This window comes from Sphaerodactylus townsendi, linkage group LG10 (genome assembly GCF_021028975.2).
Source record: "Sphaerodactylus townsendi isolate TG3544 linkage group LG10, MPM_Stown_v2.3, whole genome shotgun sequence".
NCBI lineage: Eukaryota > Metazoa > Chordata > Lepidosauria > Squamata > Sphaerodactylidae > Sphaerodactylus > Sphaerodactylus townsendi.
Window position 1 is genome coordinate 78593076 of NC_059434.1, and position 21620 is coordinate 78614695.

Here is a 21620-nt window from a genome sequence, read left to right on the forward strand (position 1 = left end):
GTTGACCCAGTAAGGGGTGGAGACTCAAAGCAGCAGAAGGCTGCAGAGCTCATGTAGTTTGGAGGAGACAAAGCTACCAGACTCAGACCTTGGTTTGAATAAGCCATTAACACCTTGTTTAAGGTAACTGCAATGTTGTTGGGAACTAGTGGGAAGGTAGTTGTTTGTTTTTGCTATGTTGTAAATGTTGGAGTTTATTGTTTCAGGGTTTCTTTTTGTGTTTGTAATGGGTGAGAGTTCTCCTGGAAACCTTCATCATGTTGAATCCTGTTCATCAAGCCCTTGGAGCCTTCAGGAGCCAACCCACTTGCAAAGAAGAATTGGACTTGGCAGTATCAGTAGACTGTAAATATAAAGACTTGAAAATGAAACCTGAACAGGACCTTGAAGTGTGATGTTAAATGTTGATGTTTGATGTTATATGTTAAGAAAGTAAACCATTTTGGGTTTTTTAATTTGTTGTTGCAGACTCATTCTAAGTTCTGCCCCACAAAACCCACAGATAGAAGTTACAGAAGCACAAATTAAAAGTCTCAATCAGAAAAGGAAAGCAGCACCTTATTTGCTGACGTCTGAAAGCAGAGTGCAGTGATGACAAACTGCTCGCGTCAAGGGCGAAGAGAGATGCCAATCTGCCAGCAGCCACCTGCTTGGGGGCAGTAAAACATGAACCACTTCTGGCTGTTGTCAGGAGGAGAAATGCAACAGGTTGTACCTCCGCATTTCACATCCCAATACCTCCTTACCAGACAGATCACGGCAACCAAAGCACCAAGCGGTCAGCTGCTTTTCACGCAGAGACTGGTTCTGACACAGACTGAGGACACAATCCAGGCACGCTGCCACAGGAGGTGGTGATGGCCACTAACCTGGATAGCTTTAAAAAGGGCTTGGACAGATTTATGGAGGAGAAGTCGATCTCTGGCTACCAATCTTGATCCTCTTTGGTCTGAGATTGCAAATGCCTTAGCAGACCAGGTGCTCAGGAGCAACAGCCGCAGAAGGCCATTGCTTTCACATCCTGCACGTGAGCTCCCAAAGGCACCTGGTGGGCCACTGTGAGTAGCAGAGTGCTGGACTAGATGGACTCTGGTCTGATCCAGCTGGCTCGTTCTTATGTTCTATGTTCTTATATCAATTGATGAATTATAGAACCGGCGGCTGTCCACAACTCTGATACAAGAAGGACCGTAAGCATCACCTGATAGATATCCACAAATGTTAAGAGATAAAGACATCCGGCATGGCAGACTTTCATGGCTGAGAAAGAATGAGCATAAGGTGCAAGAACATCATCTTTGACGTGTCCAAATTGTACTGAGTTCAAACAAAACTATAACACAGTCAACAGAGACCAGCAAGAATGTATTGTACATAATAAGATGCTGCTCTCTATGTATCACTTCATAGTTATTGTTGCTTCTTAAAGCATTATATCAAATTCCATAATAATTTTTTTTTGTTACCCAATCCACCTGCTCTTGACTACTGCACCACGCGGGAGCCCTTAGACTCAAACCAAGGACCACGGTTCTGGTTTGTCCCGTCGAGTTGTCGATGTCAAAACACTTATTTTGGAAACCCTGGGGCCTTTCCCCGCTTACGTTTTGCAGCGCGCTACTCTGATGCTGCTGAGGGATTTCCTACGGGTCGTGGTTCCCTGTGAGCAGGTGTCTGCTTCTTCAGCGCCAGAAATGACGGCTACCCTGAAGTGGGACGCGAGCGCTAGAGAGTTGGGGGGCGGCTAGCGCTGTCGCAGTCTCGGACTCCGGGGAGCACCACTGGACCACGCGCTATTTGGGGGCAGTAGCGCACAGCAAACGGTAGGTGGGGAAAGGGCCCTGGTTTCTGATCCTGCTTTGCTGGTCCTTCTTGAACAGGGGTAGGGAACCTGCGGCTCTCCAGATGTTCAGGAACTACAATTCCCATCAGCCTCTGTCAGCATGGCCAATTGGCCATGCTGGTAGGGGCTGATGGGAATTGTAGTTCCTGAACATCTGGAGAGCCGCAGTCCCCCCCACCCCCCCCCCCCCCCCCCCCCAACCCGGCCCCCCCCCTTCTCCCTCCCTCCCCCCCCCTCCACTCCCCCCCCCCCCCCTTTCCACACCCCCCCCTCCCCCCCCCCCCCCCCCCCCCGCCCCCCCCCCCCCCCTCCCCCCCCCCCCCCCACCCCCCCCCCCCCCCACCCCCCCCCCCCCCCACCCCCCCCCCCCCCCACCCCCCCCCCCCCCCACCCCCCCCCCCCCCCACCCCCCCCCCCCCCCACCCCCCCCCCCCCCCACCCCCCCCCCCCCCCACCCCCCCCCCCCCCCACCCCCCCCCCCCCCCACCCCCCCCCCCCCCCACCCCCCCCCCCCCCCACCCCCCCCCCCCCCCACCCCCCCCCCCCCCCACCCCCCCCCCCCCCCACCCCCCCCCCCCCCCACCCCCCCCCCCCCCCACCCCCCCCCCCCCCCACCCCCCCCCCCCCCCACCCCCCCCCCCCCCCACCCCCCCCCCCCCCCACCCCCCCCCCCCCCCACCCCCCCCCCCCCCCACCCCCCCCCCCCCCCACCCCCCCCCCCCCCCACCCCCCCCCCCCCCCACCCCCCCCCCCCCCCACCCCCCCCCCCCCCCACCCCCCCCCCCCCCCACCCCCCCCCCCCCCCACCCCCCCCCCCCCCCACCCCCCCCCCCCCCCACCCCCCCCCCCCCCCACCCCCCCCCCCCCCCACCCCCCCCCCCCCCCACCCCCCCCCCCCCCCACCCCCCCCCCCCCCCACCCCCCCCCCCCCCCACCCCCCCCCCCCCCCACCCCCCCCCCCCCCCACCCCCCCCCCCCCCCACCCCCCCCCCCCCCCACCCCCCCCCCCCCCCACCCCCCCCCCCCCCCACCCCCCCCCCCCCCCACCCCCCCCCCCCCCCACCCCCCCCCCCCCCCACCCCCCCCCCCCCCCACCCCCCCCCCCCCCCACCCCCCCCCCCCCCCACCCCCCCCCCCCCCCACCCCCCCCCCCCCCCACCCCCCCCCCCCCCCACCCCCCCCCCCCCCCACCCCCCCCCCCCCCCACCCCCCCCCCCCCCCACCCCCCCCCCCCCCCACCCCCCCCCCCCCCCACCCCCCCCCCCCCCCACCCCCCCCCCCCCCCACCCCCCCCCCCCCCCACCCCCCCCCCCCCCCACCCCCCCCCCCCCCCACCCCCCCCCCCCCCCACCCCCCCCCCCCCCCACCCCCCCCCCCCCCCACCCCCCCCCCCCCCCACCCCCCCCCCCCCCCACCCCCCCCCCCCCCCACCCCCCCCCCCCCCCACCCCCCCCCCCCCCCACCCCCCCCCCCCCCCACCCCCCCCCCCCCCCACCCCCCCCCCCCCCCACCCCCCCCCCCCCCCACCCCCCCCCCCCCCCACCCCCCCCCCCCCCCACCCCCCCCCCCCCCCACCCCCCCCCCCCCCCACCCCCCCCCCCCCCCACCCCCCCCCCCCCCCACCCCCCCCCCCCCCCACCCCCCCCCCCCCCCACCCCCCCCCCCCCCCACCCCCCCCCCCCCCCACCCCCCCCCCCCCCCACCCCCCCCCCCCCCCACCCCCCCCCCCCCCCACCCCCCCCCCCCCCCACCCCCCCCCCCCCCCACCCCCCCCCCCCCCCACCCCCCCCCCCCCCCACCCCCCCCCCCCCCCACCCCCCCCCCCCCCCACCCCCCCCCCCCCCCACCCCCCCCCCCCCCCACCCCCCCCCCCCCCCACCCCCCCCCCCCCCCACCCCCCCCCCCCCCCACCCCCCCCCCCCCCCACCCCCCCCCCCCCCCACCCCCCCCCCCCCCCACCCCCCCCCCCCCCCACCCCCCCCCCCCCCCACCCCCCCCCCCCCCCACCCCCCCCCCCCCCCACCCCCCCCCCCCCCCACCCCCCCCCCCCCCCACCCCCCCCCCCCCCCACCCCCCCCCCCCCCCACCCCCCCCCCCCCCCACCCCCCCCCCCCCCCACCCCCCCCCCCCCCCACCCCCCCCCCCCCCCACCCCCCCCCCCCCCCACCCCCCCCCCCCCCCACCCCCCCCCCCCCCCACCCCCCCCCCCCCCCACCCCCCCCCCCCCCCACCCCCCCCCCCCCCCACCCCCCCCCCCCCCCACCCCCCCCCCCCCCCACCCCCCCCCCCCCCCACCCCCCCCCCCCCCCACCCCCCCCCCCCCCCACCCCCCCCCCCCCCCACCCCCCCCCCCCCCCACCCCCCCCCCCCCCCACCCCCCCCCCCCCCCACCCCCCCCCCCCCCCACCCCCCCCCCCCCCCACCCCCCCCCCCCCCCACCCCCCCCCCCCCCCACCCCCCCCCCCCCCCACCCCCCCCCCCCCCCACCCCCCCCCCCCCCCACCCCCCCCCCCCCCCACCCCCCCCCCCCCCCACCCCCCCCCCCCCCCACCCCCCCCCCCCCCCACCCCCCCCCCCCCCCACCCCCCCCCCCCCCCACCCCCCCCCCCCCCCACCCCCCCCCCCCCCCACCCCCCCCCCCCCCCACCCCCCCCCCCCCCCACCCCCCCCCCCCCCCACCCCCCCCCCCCCCCACCCCCCCCCCCCCCCACCCCCCCCCCCCCCCACCCCCCCCCCCCCCCACCCCCCCCCCCCCCCACCCCCCCCCCCCCCCACCCCCCCCCCCCCCCACCCCCCCCCCCCCCCACCCCCCCCCCCCCCCACCCCCCCCCCCCCCCACCCCCCCCCCCCCCCACCCCCCCCCCCCCCCACCCCCCCCCCCCCCCACCCCCCCCCCCCCCCACCCCCCCCCCCCCCCACCCCCCCCCCCCCCCACCCCCCCCCCCCCCCACCCCCCCCCCCCCCCACCCCCCCCCCCCCCCACCCCCCCCCCCCCCCACCCCCCCCCCCCCCCACCCCCCCCCCCCCCCACCCCCCCCCCCCCCCACCCCCCCCCCCCCCCACCCCCCCCCCCCCCCACCCCCCCCCCCCCCCACCCCCCCCCCCCCCCACCCCCCCCCCCCCCCACCCCCCCCCCCCCCCACCCCCCCCCCCCCCCACCCCCCCCCCCCCCCACCCCCCCCCCCCCCCAGAATTGTAGTCCATAACATCTGGAGTGCCAAAGGTTCGCCACCACTGACCTAGGGATTTGACACCTTTACTCTATCATGCTGGTTCTATCCCTTTGATGTTAGACTGATACTCTCAGGGACTTCCTTCCTTCCGGCTTCTTCCTCGACCCCTTCTCCATTCTTATTCCTACCATGCCTAGAGAGAGGATGGATGCTCCTAGATTAGGATAGCATAGTGACTCTATCTACCTACCTTTCTATCCAGAATGGAGTTCACTAATAAATACTCCTTTTATTAGATTAGAAACTACAACTGACTCCGACTTTCTTTTGTGTAAGCTTGCCGCACATTGGGATCCATCACTCGAGCACGCATGCACACGAGGTAAGGCTTGTGCTGTGTTCTAGCCACCCGTGCCGTTCTGCTAACTACGATAAGGAATAATCTCCAACTACCAGGAGCGCTTATTCCAACACTTTCCTCCATCTTCCTTTGAGACACCAGGGGAGGGGAGATGAAACCAAAAGCCCGGTGCCTTGTTCCCTTCATGCGAACCTCTTCTGAAAGACCCATCCTAAGGGCAAAATAAGGACACTGACAGAAACTCCAGACGAAGGACTCTTGGTAACGAGGGATCACTGGAACACACAGACCTCTTTGCTGTTGCTCTCAGCGGATTCCGTTTCCCCGAAAGGGACATTAGCGCATTCGGAGTTCCATGCAGCGCACATTTGGACAGGCAGCCCGGCTGTCCACGTGCAGCTTTATAGTGGAACGGGACTTTAGTTCCCTCCCCGTGATAAGCCCGTTGAGTCAGCAGCACAGCTGTGCTTGCAATTTCTGCTCAGTGGCTTTTCGGCCCCGCCATTTAGGTAAGCCCTGGAGATCTTCTCGCACACATTTTGGGCGAAAGGCTACGCCATAAACTCATTAGCGAGGGATGACATTCCTCGAGGAATCTTCCCTCCTCCTTCCAAGTCATAGGCAATCCTCTTTCTCCCCCAAGTCTGTATTTTTTTGAAGTTCTCTCTCTCTCATTCCTAGCCGTACCTGCCTTAAGAACTCTGGCTTTCCCTAGAGCCTCCCATTGCACCTGCGAGCAAGAGCTCGATAAGAAATTCCTGCGGCGATAAAAAGTGCTCCGGGGGTCAAAGTTCCAGTGGTAAAATTAATTGTTCGGGGACCGCCCGTCCCCCCGCTGTCCATAAAAGCGGCCTAATTTACTGCCTGCGATACCGCCTGTGTGGGGCAGCTGTCTCAACTGCTTTCCTGCTGCAGAAAAATGTGATATTCAGGAGAGGTTTTATTTGGGTTAAAGCCATGCTCTTTGGAGGGTTTTGTTTTTCACCTAATTGGAAACATCTACAGTTCTTCTGCCAAAGGACCTGCGTGCGTGAACCAGCCCGGCCGAGAAGGGGGCCCCTCGTCTCCGACGCATGAATCAACCGCCCGCCCCTCCCAGCTTTCGGATACAGATATCTCGGAGGCTCCGCTTATCACGTTTAAGAAAGGGGAGTAGCAAACAGCCCGACCGGCAGGTTGACAGCTTCTTGAGAACGGTCCAAGGATTTGTTCTTGGGCCTCTGGTGCCTCGAATGATTTTTATGAGACAGGGAGAAACTGAGCTGGCTCTGCGCGCAGCGCTGGTCCAAAAAAGCATCCTTTCGAACAGATGTGCAGCTTTGACCTCCGTCTATAGAGGTGCAAATGGAGCAGGGGGGAGGAGGATGTTTTCTCCGCTGTTACCCGGATGCCAGTTTCAAAGGGTAGCCATGTTGGCCTGGGGCATCCTTCCGCCCAAGCAGAATAATGCGCTTTCAATCCACTTTCACAATTGTTTGCTCTTTCGCACAGTAACATCTAGCCCGAAGTGCATTGAAAGTGGATTGGAAGTGCATTATTCTGCATGTGCGGAAGCGACCTGACTTCAGTAGAATCTGAATCCAGTAGAGCTAGATTTGAATCCAGTACCACCTTCGGACCAACAAGAGTTTCAGGGCATCAGCTATCAAGAGTCTGATGAAGGAAGCTTTGATTCCCTGATAATCTTTTTGTTTTTTTACTGGACTTAAATCTAGCTGTTCTACCAGGATCCCAGGGCAATTCCGCACACGAGTAAAATAGGTTCGACCCAGTTCCCTGAGAAGGGTACTAACCTAGGTCGAAGCCATTAATGCTCCCCCCTCACCGTAAAACCAGCTTTCTGGATCTGTGCCTCGGAGGCTTGAATCATCCCCCCCAGCCTCTTTGCTGCTCTGTTCCGATTGGCTACTGTTCTACGGCCATGTTCCGTCTATCCCCACACACGTTATTAAAAAACTGCCACCGTAATGGAGGGATGAAGGTGGTATTTTTTGATTGGCCAGCTGTACGCAAGCCCGAAACACTCAGCTGTGATTGGCTGAATGGGGGACTCCTGGCACCAGAGATTCCGCACTTTACTGGAATCAAGCGGAATTCGAGTGTGGTTCCCTGAAAAAGTAGTAGTTCCCAACTGGAGTCAGAAATTTGACCGCTATATTGGTGGGCTTAAGCTGGTACGTTCACGCCTTATCCCAGTGGTTGTGCGGAGCACTTAGGTTGAACGCAGCTTGAACTTAGGTCGATAACCCAAGTGCGGAATCGACCCCAGTTTCTCTTTCCGTGTTCTTTGTTCAATTTATCTTTCAATGTCCAGAACAAGTTGGCAAGTCAGTATAAGAAAGAGCCTGAATGCCACGACTTTGTGTCTGCTGCAGGTTGGTTTTTTGTTCAATCAACATCTTATGAGACGATCCAAGTATTGTGTCAAGAGAGCTCTGTTCCTTGATATATAAACATGTGCTGATTTGCTAGCTTTGCAAGGCTTCATCTGTGTGGTGAGAGATTCTCGATTTGGCATTAATGGCTTGTAGATGCAGAGGTATTCGGGCAAGTGATTCAACTTCCATGGGTGGGCATTTTCTGCTCTTTTTGGAATTAAACACAAAGGTGCATCCAGTGGTGGGATCCAAAAATTTTAGTAACAGGTTTCCGTGGTGGTGGGATTCAAACTGTGGCGTAGCGCCAATGGGGCTGGGCGGGGCACGACGGGGCGTGGTCAGGCATTCCGGGGCGGGGCATTCCTGGGCGGGGCTGTGGCAAGGATGCAGCCACTGTGCCGGTCCTTGGGCGGGAAACGAATGCACGCAGGCGCCGGCTGCCATGCACACCGGTGCACCTCCTGCTAGACTGCTTCAAGTTCTGCGTGCTACTGCTGAGAAGAGGGGCGTAACTAAGGCCAAAATCACGTGGCAAAATCACCCATTAGTAACCCCCTCTCGGCACACACAAATAATTAGTCACCTACTCTCGGGAACGTGTGAGAACCTGCTGGATCCCACCTCTGGGTACATTGGTGGTAGCAGAGATGTGCCCTTGAGAAATGGAACGCCGAGCTTCTTTGGTGTGATACTGGGAGGACAAACTAGCAAAGCAAGGTTAGAGCGCTGCTTTATTGGAGTCATATTGCCTTGGGTTGTGCATTGGTCTGGTACAGCCTGACTTCATCAGTTCAAGAAGTTTAAGCAGGATTGGCATTTGGACGGAGGACCACGAGGGAATACTCTGCAGAGGAAGCCAACAGAATAATAAGAAGAGTTTGGATTTATAACCCCCCTTTCTCTCCTGTAAGGAGACTCAAAGCGGCTTACAAACTCCTTTCCCTTCCCCCGCCCCCACAACAAACACCCTGTGAGGTGGGTGGGGCTGAGAGAGCTCGAAGAACTGTGACTAGTCCAAGGTCCCCCACCTGGCGTGTGTTGGAGTGCACAGGCTAATCTAGTTCCCCAGATAAGCCTCCACAGCTCAAGTGGCAGAGTGGGGAATCAAACCCGGTTCTCCAGATTAGAGTGCACCTCCTCTTCACCACTACACCACAGCAATCTGCCTCTCCTTTTCACTTGGCTGGAAGACCCTTGCTGGAGTTGCCACAAATGGGTTGTGATTTGTTGACACTTACGTGCTTACTAACGCCAGGACCCAGACAGGTCTCCATCTAAGGGAAATCCCTTCACAAACCCCACCTTTGAAATCAGCAGGCCTCGTCTGACTTCTGAACAAAAGTGTTTTCAACTTGACCACCAGGTGGCACCATAAACATATATTGCACTCTAACCTTGGTGGATTTTGAAAGAAGAACTGAAACTACCCAGTTCTTTAGCAGCGTAAAAACAAACGCAGCAGAGTTATAAAAAGGAGCTATCCTTTGATAAAGTTCCAAGTATAAAAGTCAGGCTACATATATATATATATTTACAAAAAGAAGAGGAAGACAAAATAGTCCTGGGCTAAAAAGCACCGGCAAGCAAAACAAGCTTGCACAAAAGTAAGCAAGGAAAAATACAGCAGCGCAGCAGACGATCATGCAGCATAAGGACAAAGAGTGAAAGGTAGAAGAGGAGAAGTAGGGACAGGTGAGGAGCTCAGAAGCTACCCCATAATATACAGCATTAAAGGTCAACCTCAATCAACCCATTCAAATTCAAATTCAAAAAAACCTTTATTAAGCATATTTGTGCAGAATAACATTACGACAATAGGAAAGGGTAACATGTGATATTAAATTTCTCTTTAACGACATGACCTGCAATCATAAGTAGTGGACTGTTTTCTCTAAGATCAGAGGATCATTACTATTAAGTGGTTTTACCATGCAAATTTTGGGAGGGGCATTACCCATAATCAATAGTAATAGGGCTTCCCTCAGCGGGTTATATTTCGGGCAGTGACGTAGAATATGCTCCAGTGTTTCCACCAAGGTAGGCCAATATGGGCATACTCTATCCCACAGGTGTCAAACTTGTGCCCCTCCAGATGTTCTGGACTACAGTTCCCATCATCCCCTGCCAGCATGATGTGGAGTCTATCCGATAGCGGCAGCTTCTCAATCCGACCTTGTAAAAAGGCTGGAGAGAAGACATTGCCTTTGGCTCCAGTCAGAACCCAGTGCTGTTTAGGATCTGGACTTTGTAATAGATAATTGGCTATCTTGCCCGCCTCAGGGTAATCAACCAGTGAACTGCCTAGCTGCCCTGCATTAACACACAGTAACCAAATGGTGCAGCTATCTGGCTCCTGCGATAACTTAAACATAAGAGATGCCAAATATTCTAACAGATTTCACACAGCACAAAGTATAATGGGTTGCAGTCATTATAAAGGAACCTGTTTTCCTTTCCCCCATTCACGTGTGCCCTTCACCTGTTCAGGCAGCGATCGGAGCCCATGGAAACGGTCTGGGCTGCTTCTGTGCCTTCGCACAGAGACACTTCTCTTTAAAAAAATTTTTCCTGCAACACATGTGTAGCTGCGCAGGCATACAGAAATGAACCCCCGCAGCGATCAGCTGCACCTGCATACCTGTGTCATGCTCTTTCCAAGTACAACCCTTGGAGCTGCCTCCTTCAAATTGGAACAAAGCATAAACCTCCTTTGCACCTGCTCAAAAGCAAAAGTGCAGAGGTGGCTTCAGCGAGAGAGTCCATGCAGATAACCGGGGTGGGGGCAGAGGTAAATTCCTCCATCAAAATGGCAGTTCTCAGGGCCGCACACCCCTTCCCGTTTTCAGCCCCTGTTCACTTCTGAGCTTCTACGCTTTGAGGATGGGTGCAGAGGTGGGATCCAGCAGGTTTTCACAGGTTCCCGAGAGTAGGTTACTAATGATTTGTGTGTGCCGAGAGGGGGTTACTAATTGGTGATTTTGCCACGTGATTTTTGCCTTAGTTACGCCCCTCCTCTCAGCAGTAGCGCACAGAACTTGAAGCAGTCTACCAGCAGATGCACCGGCGTGCGTGGCAGCCTGCGCCTGCGTGCATTCGTTTCCCACCCAAGGACTGACGCAGCGGCTGCGTCCTTGCCACAGCCCTGCCCAGCAATGCCCCGCCCCTGGAATGCCCGACCACGCCCCCGTCGTGCCCCGCCCAGCCCCATTGGCACTATGCCACAGTTTGAATCCCACCACCATGGGAACCTGTTACTAAAATTTTTGGATCCCACCACTGGATAAGTGATTTGGGAAAGGGGGCGTTGAGGCTACCTGGAACTTCAGCATTCCTGTACCAGGAGTGCCAGGAAATGGTGGGGAGGGGAGCTTGGGGGGTCTGGATACCGACCCACAAGCCTCTACTCCACTCCCTTGTATAAGCAGCCTTAGTCCATTCAGGGCAAAAATGACACCATGTGAGAACAGAGCACTTCCCCGCAAAACCTTACAGTATTGTCTAGTACCATATGAGAAAGACACCCCCCCCCAGCCAAAAAATTCTTACAGCAACCCCCCAAATCTGCAGAGTGGTGTTGGGAAAGACAGCTAGCATGGTGTAGTGGGTAAGAACAAATGGATTCTAATCTGGAGAACCGGGTTTGATTCCCCACTCCTCCACCTGAGTGGCAGAGGCTTGTCTGGTGAACCAGATGTGTTTCTGCATTCCTACATTCCTGCTGGGTGACCTTGGGCTAGTCACAGTTCTCTCAGACCTTTCTCAGTCCCACCTCCTCACAAGGTGTCTGTCGTGGGGAGAGGAAGGGAAAGGAGCTTGTCAGCCACCTTGAGTCTCCTTCTAGGAGAGAAAGGTGGGTATAAATCCAAACTCCTCCTCCTCCTCCTCCTTCTCCTTACCTATTGGAATGATTAGAAATGCTCCAAGTTTACCATAGAGTTTCTGGTGATTCCTAGAGCTACCTGACATCATTTTCAAGGTTTTCCGGAAGTGATCTCATGGTGCAGGCAATTATGCAACTCCCAAGTCCCCACTCTTGAGGATCCTGCCAATTGCCTGCCCCCCCCCCCACCCCGTTCTTGAGCAGACAAGATTAAGCATTCATGGAAGGCGAAAAGTTTGAAAATCAGTCATAGATTTATGTTCTCTCTCATAATCCAAGATCTAATGCAGCATTTTTATTATGACCCTAAAGAGGCTTTTTTAAAAGCCCCATTTTCACAAATTTCTTTTTTTTTTACTGCTTTGCTAATCAATGAAAGATTTTTGTTGTACTCCCTGAACTTCTTGTGGTAACGCAACCCTTCCATAAATCTAACAGCAGCTCCCCTGAGAGGCCTCAAATCCAAACCGAACCCCTCTTCCCTGCATAATATATGAGGGTCATGTGCAGGGAAGTTCCCCATGTCCCCTAAATTAAAATCATTGGAGCAGGTACATTAACCCACCAGATTTACAGCAAGCTTCCAATGAAACAAAGGTATCCTGTAGAGCCAGGAGACATCTGTCTCCAATTTGCTCTTAATCGGAGTGTACACAAGATAAATAATATCTCTTTCTCCGATGTCCTTTCCCATCATAAGGAGAAGAACCAGAGCTGAGCTTGCTGCAGAGAACCCTACGACTTCGTGCGAAAGGACTGGGCTTTAGCTGAGCAGTTTTGGGAAGAAATTTTCCTTTCCCAGCCAGGCACTGGTGTGGCTGTTTTGGAGAACATCAGGAAGGGGGTGCTGCAGGCAGAGATGCTAAAGCCCTGAGTAAACCAACTTTTCAACTCACAAGGGGCCATTGAGAGCCAGCGTGGCTTAGTGGTTAAGAGCAGGTGGATTCTAACCTGGAGTTTGATTCCCCACTCCTCCACCTGAGTGGCAGAGGCTTATCTGCCAAAAGGAGCAGCAGTGGCGTAGGAGGTTAAGAGCTCGTGTATCTAATCTGGAGGAACCGGGTTTGATTCCCAGCTCTGCCGCCTGAGCTGTGGAGGCTTATCTGGGGGATTCAGATTAGCCTGTGCACTCCCACACACGCCAGCTGGGTGACTCCCGGGTCACAGCTTCAGAGCCTTCAGCCCCACCCACCTCACAGGGTGTTTGTTGTGAGGGGGGAAGGGCAAGGAGATTGTCAGCCCCTTTGAGTCTCCTGCAGGAGAGAAAGGGGGGATATAAATCCAAACTCTTCTTCTTCTTCTTATCTGGTGAACCAGATGTGTTTCTACACTCCTGCATTCCAGCTGGGTGTCTGTTGAATCTGCAGCTCAGATACTAGGAACTACACCCCTATCAGTTTCTGGGTCAAAGCTACAATTGGCCATGCTGGTAGGGGCTGATGGGAATTGTAGTTCCTGAACATCTGGAGTCAGCAGGTTCCTACCCCTGGGCTAACACAAATTCTCTCTGAATTTGAACTCTCTCAGCCCCACCTACCTCACCAGGTGTCTGTTGTGGGGAGAGGAAGGGAAAGGAGCTTGTAAACCACCTTGAGTCTCCTTACAGGAGAGAAAGGTGGGGAATAAATCCAAACTCTTCTTCTTATCTTGGGGTTTGTTTTCATGACGAGGATTCTCAGTTTTGCAGTGCCAGCATGCATATGTGCTTTGTAATCATGGCAGCAGTGAAATGTCGACGCATGAATTGTCATGACATGATCATGGTGATCATTTCCTATCCAGCAGAGGTATGTCAGCAAGAAAGGAATGATCTGACAGCTAGAGAACCGGTTCTAACCAGATTCAAGTGACCTTTACAATGATTGGTGGAACCATGTATATAAGCAACTGTATTGTACTGTGTCTGTGTTCCTTAGGGAAACAAGTGCATGGTGAAGCTCTTTGTTGGACTGCTTAATATACCTGCTTATTCTACGTTGTATATAGTTTCTTGTACATAGAGCAACTCAATAGTAAAAGCCTTCTTTTGAATGAAACAGCTGGGTGGAGTTTTTCTTCATGAAGGTGGGGGTTTGCTGTACAAGACCACTTGTTCTACTCTGAGTAGCACCACTCAATTCTGCTATCATGAATCTTCTGCTCCCTACACTCTGTCAACTTGCTTTTCTTCTTGCCATATCACCAGGCATTTAAATTTTTTAAAAATAGCCATTGTGATAGTGTTTGCTTGCTACAGTGATTCTGTTGAATGGCAACCGGCATGGCAAACCCAACCAGTGGGTTTCAAAACAAGCCAGAAGCCGAGGTGGTTTGGCCACCCATAACAGTGAGATTCAACCTAGGCCCTAAAGCAAACTTGGACAGGCTGGGAGCACCGGCTGATGAAGCGGACTTTTCATCTGTGTCGGGTAGCTTGGGAATCCTCCCCCTCCAAATAAGCACAGAAGTTTAAGAGACATATGGAATACCCCTAGGAGCAATCGCCCACTCAGCCTCACTAAGCACGTGCCGGTGTAGTTTTGTGTCATTTATTAGAGATCTGAATGTGGACTTATGGGGAATGTTTTAAAAGAAGGAGGAGGAAAAGAATGATTCCATTTTGTGTCTGATTGCAAGACACTGGGACGCTGAATCCAGATGTTCTGATTCCAGCTTGTCAAAAGCGAGACTTTTTTAAAGTGGCAGAAAGGGGTGAATTGGATAGATTGTGGTTGTCAAAAGTGGGGGATGAAGCTCTAAAAGATTTATGATTCTCTTGAGTGGTGCTCGGGGAGCTACATGTGTGAGACATCTCTACATTGTGTTGTGATCATCCTGGAGTTTTTGAGTCCCAAAGGGGATACTGCTTTGCTCTCTACGTTGTGCTACCCACGAAAGGCAGGAGTTAGGGAATATAGTGAAATCTCTCATAACTGTGTGTAGCTATTATGTGAAACAATTGTGTATGCATAAAATGAAAGTTCCATGCACCGCACATGATTTATATAAGGCACGCCCTGCCACTTCTTCCTGAGAACCAGCGGTGTAGTGGTTAAGAGCAGGTGGATTCTAATTTGGAGAACCTGGTTTGATTCCCCACTCCACCTGAGTGGCGGAGCTTATTTGGTGAACCAGATGTGTCTCCACACTCCTGCATTCCTGCTGGGTGACCTTGGGCTTGAGAGAGTTCTCTCTCTCGACAAGGTGTCTGTTGTGGGGAGAAGAAGGGAAAGGAGCTGACAGGAGAGAAAGGTGGGGTATAAATCCAAACTCCTCCTCCTACTCCTCCTCCTCCTCTTCCTCCTCCTTCTCCTCCTCTTCCTCCTCCTCCTCCTCCTCGCTAGGAGAGAGAGCCATAGAACCATAGAGTTGGAAGGGCCATATGGGCCATCTAATCCAGGCCCCTTCTTAATGCAGGATCAGCCGCCCTAGAGCATAGCTGACAAGTATCCAATCACTGCTTGAAGACTCTCAGTGAGGGGAAACTCACCATCTTCCTAGGTAGCTGATTCCACTGTTGAACTACTTTTCCTATAAAAAAAGTTTTTCCTTAATATCCAGCCGGTACCTTTCCATCGATAATTTAAACCCATTATCTCAAGTCCTATCCTTTGTTGCCAGTAGGAACAGCTGCCTGCTGTCCTCTAAACAACAGCCCTTCAAATACTTACAGAGAGCAATCATGTTCCCCCCCTTCCAACTTCCTTTTCTCCAGATTAAACTTCCCCAAATCTCTCAGCCTTTCCTCAGATATAGGGCTCGGTCTCCAGGCCTCTCGCCATCCCTATCATTTTCCTCTGCACCCGTTTCATTCTGTCCGAGTCCTTTTTGAAGTGAGACCTCTAGAATGGCAAACAGTTCCCCAGGTGCAGCTTGATCAATGCTATGCACTGCAGGACTGTGACATCTTGCAATTTGGAGGTTATGCCTCTGTTGATAAGATCCCAAGATTACATTAGCCTTTTTTTGTCGCTGCATCACACTAGCTGCTCATATTTATCTTTCTGTCTTACCTGTTAGGTAAGAGGGGCTGAGAGAGTTCAAAGAGAACTGTGACTAGCCCCAGGTCATCCAGCAGGCTTCTTGTGAAGGAACGGGTTAAATAAACCCTGTTCACCAGATGAGAATCCACTGCTCATGTGGAAGAGCAGGGATTCAGACTCAATTCTCCAGATTAGAGTCCATCTCTCCTAACTTCTGCACAACTCTAGCTCTCATGAAGGAAAGCGCAGAGAACCGGAATGCTATGCAAAGATAATCAAAGAGTTTGGTTTTATATCCTCTCTTTCTTTCCTGTAAGGATACTCAAAGGGCTCACAATCTCTTTGCCCTTCCCCGCTCACAACAAACACCCTGTGAGGTGGGTGGGGCTGTGAGAGCTCCAAAGAACTGTGACTAGCCCAAGGTCACCCAGCTGGCATGTGTTGGAGTGCACATGCTAATCTAGTTCCCCGGATAAGCCTCCATAGCTCAAGTGGCAGAGCGGGGAATCAAACCCAGTTCTCCAGATTAGAGTGAACCTGCTCTCAACCACTACACCACGCTGGCTCTCAAAGAAACATTGATGGAATGGGAGTCAATGAAATTCATTCAACCCTAAAAAGAACACCCTAAAAAGAACACAACCCTCTAGTCAAATTGCAGTGGCTGAGTATCTTCTTTGCACACAGAAGGTCCCAGGCGGAATCCCTGCCATTTCCAGCTAAAAATATTCAGTAGAAAGGAATGTGAAACCCCTGTGTGCAAGATCACTGCCAGTCAGAGTTGACAATGATGACTTAGAGCACTTTCGCACATGCAGAATAATGCGCTTTCAATCCACTTTCACAATTGTTTGCAAGGAGATTCTGCTATTTTGTGCAGTAAAATCCAGTTGCAAAGTGCATTGAAAGTGGATTGAAAATGCATTACTCTGCATGTGTGGAAGGGGCCATAGAGTTGTAAGGGTCCATAAAGGACATCTAGTCCAGCTCACTGTGAGCTTTGGCCTCTCTGATGGCTGACCCACTGTGCCTAGGAACCCTCAGATTGACTGATTATTCGCTCATGTCCTTAGTGAGTTCTGCTGGAAGGATGTGCTACGGTTGCCAGCTATGGCACAGAAATTCCTGGAGATTTGGGGGAGGAGCCTGGGTAGGGGTGGAGTTTGGGAAAGGGAAGTTGCTCAGAGGTGTGATGCCGTGGAGTCCGCCCTCCAAAGCTGTCATTTCCTCCAGGGGAATTGATGTCTGTAGTCTGGAGAGGAGTTGTAATTCCAGAACCAGGGTCTGCAACCTGTGGCTCTCCAGATGTTCATGGACTACAATTCCATGAATTGTATTCCATGAACATCTGGAGAGCCGCAGGTTGAAGACCCCTGCTGGAAGAACATTGGGCTCCATGTGGAAGTTAGCAGTCCTAAAATGGGTATGGGGACCCTACCCCCAAGACATTTATCTGGTCTTGTGCACTAATAAAATGTGCATAAGCCTATGAAAATGAATCTACAATAAGTGTATTCTCCTTCAGAGATAAAGATCTCCCCAACTTCTGCTTTGCTTCCAATTCCTTGAAGCTTGGCCCAACAAGGACCTCCAAATGATTTTGAATCTATTGTCGAAGGCTTTCATGGCCAGAATCACTGGGGTGCTGTGTGGTTTCCGGGCTGTGTGGCTGTGTTCTAGCAGCATTCTCTTGCGATGTTTCGCCTGCACCTGTGGCTGGCATCTTCAGAGGATCTGATAGTAGGAAAGTAGGAAAGTAGGATTTTGAATCTGCTGCCGTTGCTATGATCTTCTCAGCCGCTAGATGTCAGGGGGGAAAAATGAATGTTATCTAATTATTACAGAGAACCAGCTTTATCCTTGAAGCTGCAGCTTAAATGAAGCGTGAAGTGACCCAGTCAAATTATCTCGTTTGATTTGGATAAATTCAGGATTCATTTTGAAAAGGAACCCAGGCATATTTTATGTGCAGGGAGGAAATGGGCAGTGGGAATTACATTTTTGTGCATTTGATCATATAGGGGCTTTGAAAAGGAATGAGATGGAAAAACAGTGTTTATTTGTCTAAATCTTTGTATTTTCTCCCCTTGCTCTCATTTCTCTTCTTTGTGGTATGGCGGTTAGAGGGTTGGCCTAAAATCTGTAAGAGACAGGTTCAAATCCCCACTCTGCCATGAAAGCTTCCTGGGTGACCTGATGCCAGTCAGCCTAGCCTACCCTACCGAGTTGTTGTGAGAACAAAATGCTTTGGATCCCCACTGGAGAGAAAGGTGGGGGTATAAGCAAAGTAAATAAATGTCTTGTTTTCAGTTTGAAAAAAATTCATGCTTATGAACTCATGGATTTGGGAGGGGGTATGGATCCCAAGCAGAGGTGGGATCCAGCAGGTTCTCACAGGTTCCCGAGAGTAGGTTACTAATTATTTGTGTGTGCTGAAAGGGGGTTACTAATTGGTGATTTTGCCATTTGATTTTTGCCTTAGTTATGCCCCTCTTCTCAGCAGTAGCACGCAGAACTTGAAGCAGTCTAGCAGGAGGTGCACCGGCGTGCGTGGCAGCCTGCGCCTGCGTGCATTCGTTTCCCGCCCAAGGACCAGCACAGCGGCTGTGTCCTTGCCACAGCCCCGCCCAGGAATGCCCGGCCATGCCCCAATGTGCCCCGCCCTGCCCCATTGGTGATACACCACAGTTTGAATCCCACCACCATGGGAACCTGTTACTAAAATTTTTGGATCCCACCACTGATCCCAAGTGTCTGCTTGTACCATGAGGGAGAAAAGAGTTAGAATACACTCCATAGTAGTCTGTGATGTGGTTGGTGGTAGTGCTATATGGTCCCTCCATCTATTCTACATCTCATAACAGCCCTGTCCTCTTCTTCCAAGTTTGGTCCCCCAACCTCGCATAAGAGGAGAATATCCCATGATCTCCTAGCTGCCATTTTTGTGGGTGTGGGGCACAAACATGTCTTCTAGGTTCAATATGCTCAAACACACAGCCCCAAGTCTTGGTTTCCGGTTGTATTTGTTGAGGCTGGAAAATTCCAGTGGTACATACTGAAGCTAGATGCCCCCTCCCTTTCCTTCCAGGGTGGGTGGGCCATGACCAGTGCAGTAAAAAAGTGCTGCACTGGTTTTTGCAGCAGCTGCATCAGTAAACTCACCACAGGAATGTGTATAAATATAAACCTTCAAAATTTGGCCCCATAAGGTTTTCAAGGCAAGAGACATTCAGAGGTGGTTTGTCATTGCCAACCTCTGTGTAGTGACTGTGGACTTCCTCGGTAGTTTCCCACCCAAATACTATACAGGGACACTCCTGCTCAGTTTTCACAATCTTATCAGGTCAGAAGAACCTGGTATGGGATGTTGTAGCACTGTTGATAGTATTCTACTGTTTGGTTCAGTGATGTTTACCTACTAAGGTGGTCACGTTTGGGACAGAAGGGGCGATTTGGTGCATCATTCCTAGGGCCCCTTCCGCACATGCAGAATAATGCACTTTTGATCCACTTTCACAATTGTTTGCAAGTGGATGTTGCTATTCCGCCCAGTAAAATCCAGCTGCAAAATGGATTGAAAGTGCATTATTCTGCGTGCGTAGAAGGGGCCTAGGTTTGTGCATTTACATGTCCCTCCCACATCAAGGAACGAAGCTGCATGATTCTCACGCCCTTGTTCATCTGAATTTCTAAAAAGGCTGGGTGAGTGGAAGGAAATGTCAAAGAGTTGTGCATGTTATGTGCATAGCAAGTAGGATTTGTTTTTTAAAAAAACAACCAGTGCATAATCTCCCCCAAAGGCAAAATGGAGTCAGTGTTTCATATGACTTATTATTGCTGGCATTTATGCTTTCTGAGACAATATACTGTTTGTCTGGGTCTCAGTAGGCTTGGTGTAGACTTGGTTCATCTGTGTCCCAGAAGACTTGAAACCCTTTGTTATACCTACCACGGCTTAACTTAATTGAGGCATGTTTCACACCTATCGGGAAAGTAGGTAACAGTACCCTGAGTTGAGAAATTGGTCTGTGCCGCTTCAAACTGCAGGTGGAGGATCTAATTTTTGACTGCTCCCTTATGTGGAAAACTCCCTGCCAGTCAGAAACCCCTACACTAAGCAAAAAGGGCTTTGAAGTTTCTCCCTGCCAAACTAGTTTTCTTATTGAATGGTTGATGAAGAGGTATATCCAGCGCTGGAATTTACCATCAACAGTCTCCAGCAGAACTGTGTCATTTGCACTTCATTCTTGGGTATGTGTGGACTGGGCCTAAGTCTACATTGAACTTCCTGGGGTTTATCTGAGATGTTTTGGTCTCTAGACAAAGAAATCAAAAACCCAGAATTCTAGTGTCTTGTATTAGTGGAATCCTAAGGGAAAGAACCCTTGATCAGGTTACAGGGGGAAAATATACTGGGTACCCCCAAAAGACAGAAGGGGGATATTTTCACAGCCCCTAGCCCCGGGATGCTTCAGGTACGGATATCCACAGCTACACCTGTTTGTTCATTCAGGACCCTGGACAGCAGTCCATTTGAGCTAGCCAGAATGAACCAAATCTCTGCAGTACTTTTTATTAGGACCAGCCCATTGGACACAAAGAGGAAGACAGTGGCCAGTCACCTCTTCCAGTCATTTGCCTTGGCAACCCTACTGGGTTCAGCTTGTTGAAGACTCTGGGGAACCTGTCGTTGTGGGCTTTCCAGGTTGTGAGGCTGTGATCTGGTAGCTTTTGCCCTTAATGTTTCGCCCACATCTACGGCTGGCATATTCAGAGGCATGTCACGGTGAGATGTTTCTCTCCATGGCACAGAAGCATATCTTCCGGCAGCGTGTTTCTAAAGACGCCAGTCATTGATATGGGCAAAATGTTAGGAGCAAAAACTACCAGACCACAGCCACACAACACAGAAAACCCACAACAGCCAGCTGACTCTGGCTGTGATAGCTTTCAACAACACAGTTCTGGGAAACATGAACATTTACTTAATCACCTGTAATTTTAGTCGAGCCTAATAAACACTGCATGACTGTATTCTACTGTATTAGCATGGAGCCTGTCTTTGGTAAACAGTTTTCTTTGGGACAATTCAGTGCATATGAAAATGAAGCCCTTTGGAGCCTGTCTTTGGTAAACAGTTTTCTTTGGGACAGTTCAGTGCATATGAAAATGAAGCCCCTTGTTAATTGAATGTGGCCAAGGAGAAAGAAGTTATAAGTTTGCTTTTATAAGTATAAGGAAAAGGGCAACTTTTCCATAATGGAACGATGGCCCATTCAGCTTGATATCATATCTCCAAGAGTACTTAAGGGCCGGTTGATTCACAGGAAATCATAAAGCAGACATAATGTGCCTAAATATGCAATACCATACTGCACTTGGGAAATTTCATTCTTCCCACTGCTGGGAACAAAGTACATACAGTAAAATTTGAGAATCTGAAACCACCCCAATGATTATTTTAGCCCAGGTAGTTGCAGAAACTGTTCTATAATTCATATAAATGGCTCATGATCTTCTTGAGAATTTCTTTCTCACTGGCCTTGGGAATGGCTTTTGGCTCTGAATAGAAAGAGATAAAGGGCGGAGGAACAATCTGTAAAAAATAATTTTTTTTACACCGGTAAAGGGCAAAAAATAAAATAAATTCCTGTGAGCAAATGTCACTGGATTTTCTCATCTTCTTGATCTTTTCTCCATATTTCTCATCCCATTACATATGCTTATTGATTTCCTCCTACTCTCTAGTGGCAAATCTTTCACGTACCTTCTGCTTTTCTAGTAAGAAGAGAAAAAGAGGAGTTTTGGATTTATTCCCCACCTTTCTCTCCTGTAAGGAGACTCAAGGTGGCTTCCAAGCTCCTTTCCCTTCCTCTCCCCACAACAGACACCTTGTGAGGCAGGTGGGGCTGAGAGAGTTCTGAAAGAACTGTGACTAGCCCAAGGTCACCCAGCAGGAATGTAGGAGTGCGGAAACACATCTGGTTCACCAGATAAGCCTCTGCCACTCAGGTGGAGGAGTG

At 53.5% G+C, this 21620-nt stretch overlaps 1 protein-coding gene across 1 annotated transcript in view; it reads left to right on the plus strand.

Annotated features, from left to right (window-relative positions):
- Nucleotides 1-3504: 3504 nt before the first annotated feature.
- Nucleotides 3505-21620, plus strand: part of LOC125439644 (basic proline-rich protein-like) — a gene marked incomplete at its 5' end in the record, with an annotated part of 48878 nt that continues 30762 nt past the window's right edge. The window contains 2 exons of the mRNA XM_048508762.1: nucleotides 3505-5004; nucleotides 7692-7752. Of these exons, the coding sequence (XP_048364719.1) occupies nucleotides 3505-5004; nucleotides 7692-7752 (1561 nt within the window). The remainder of the gene's footprint in view (nucleotides 5005-7691; nucleotides 7753-21620) is intronic.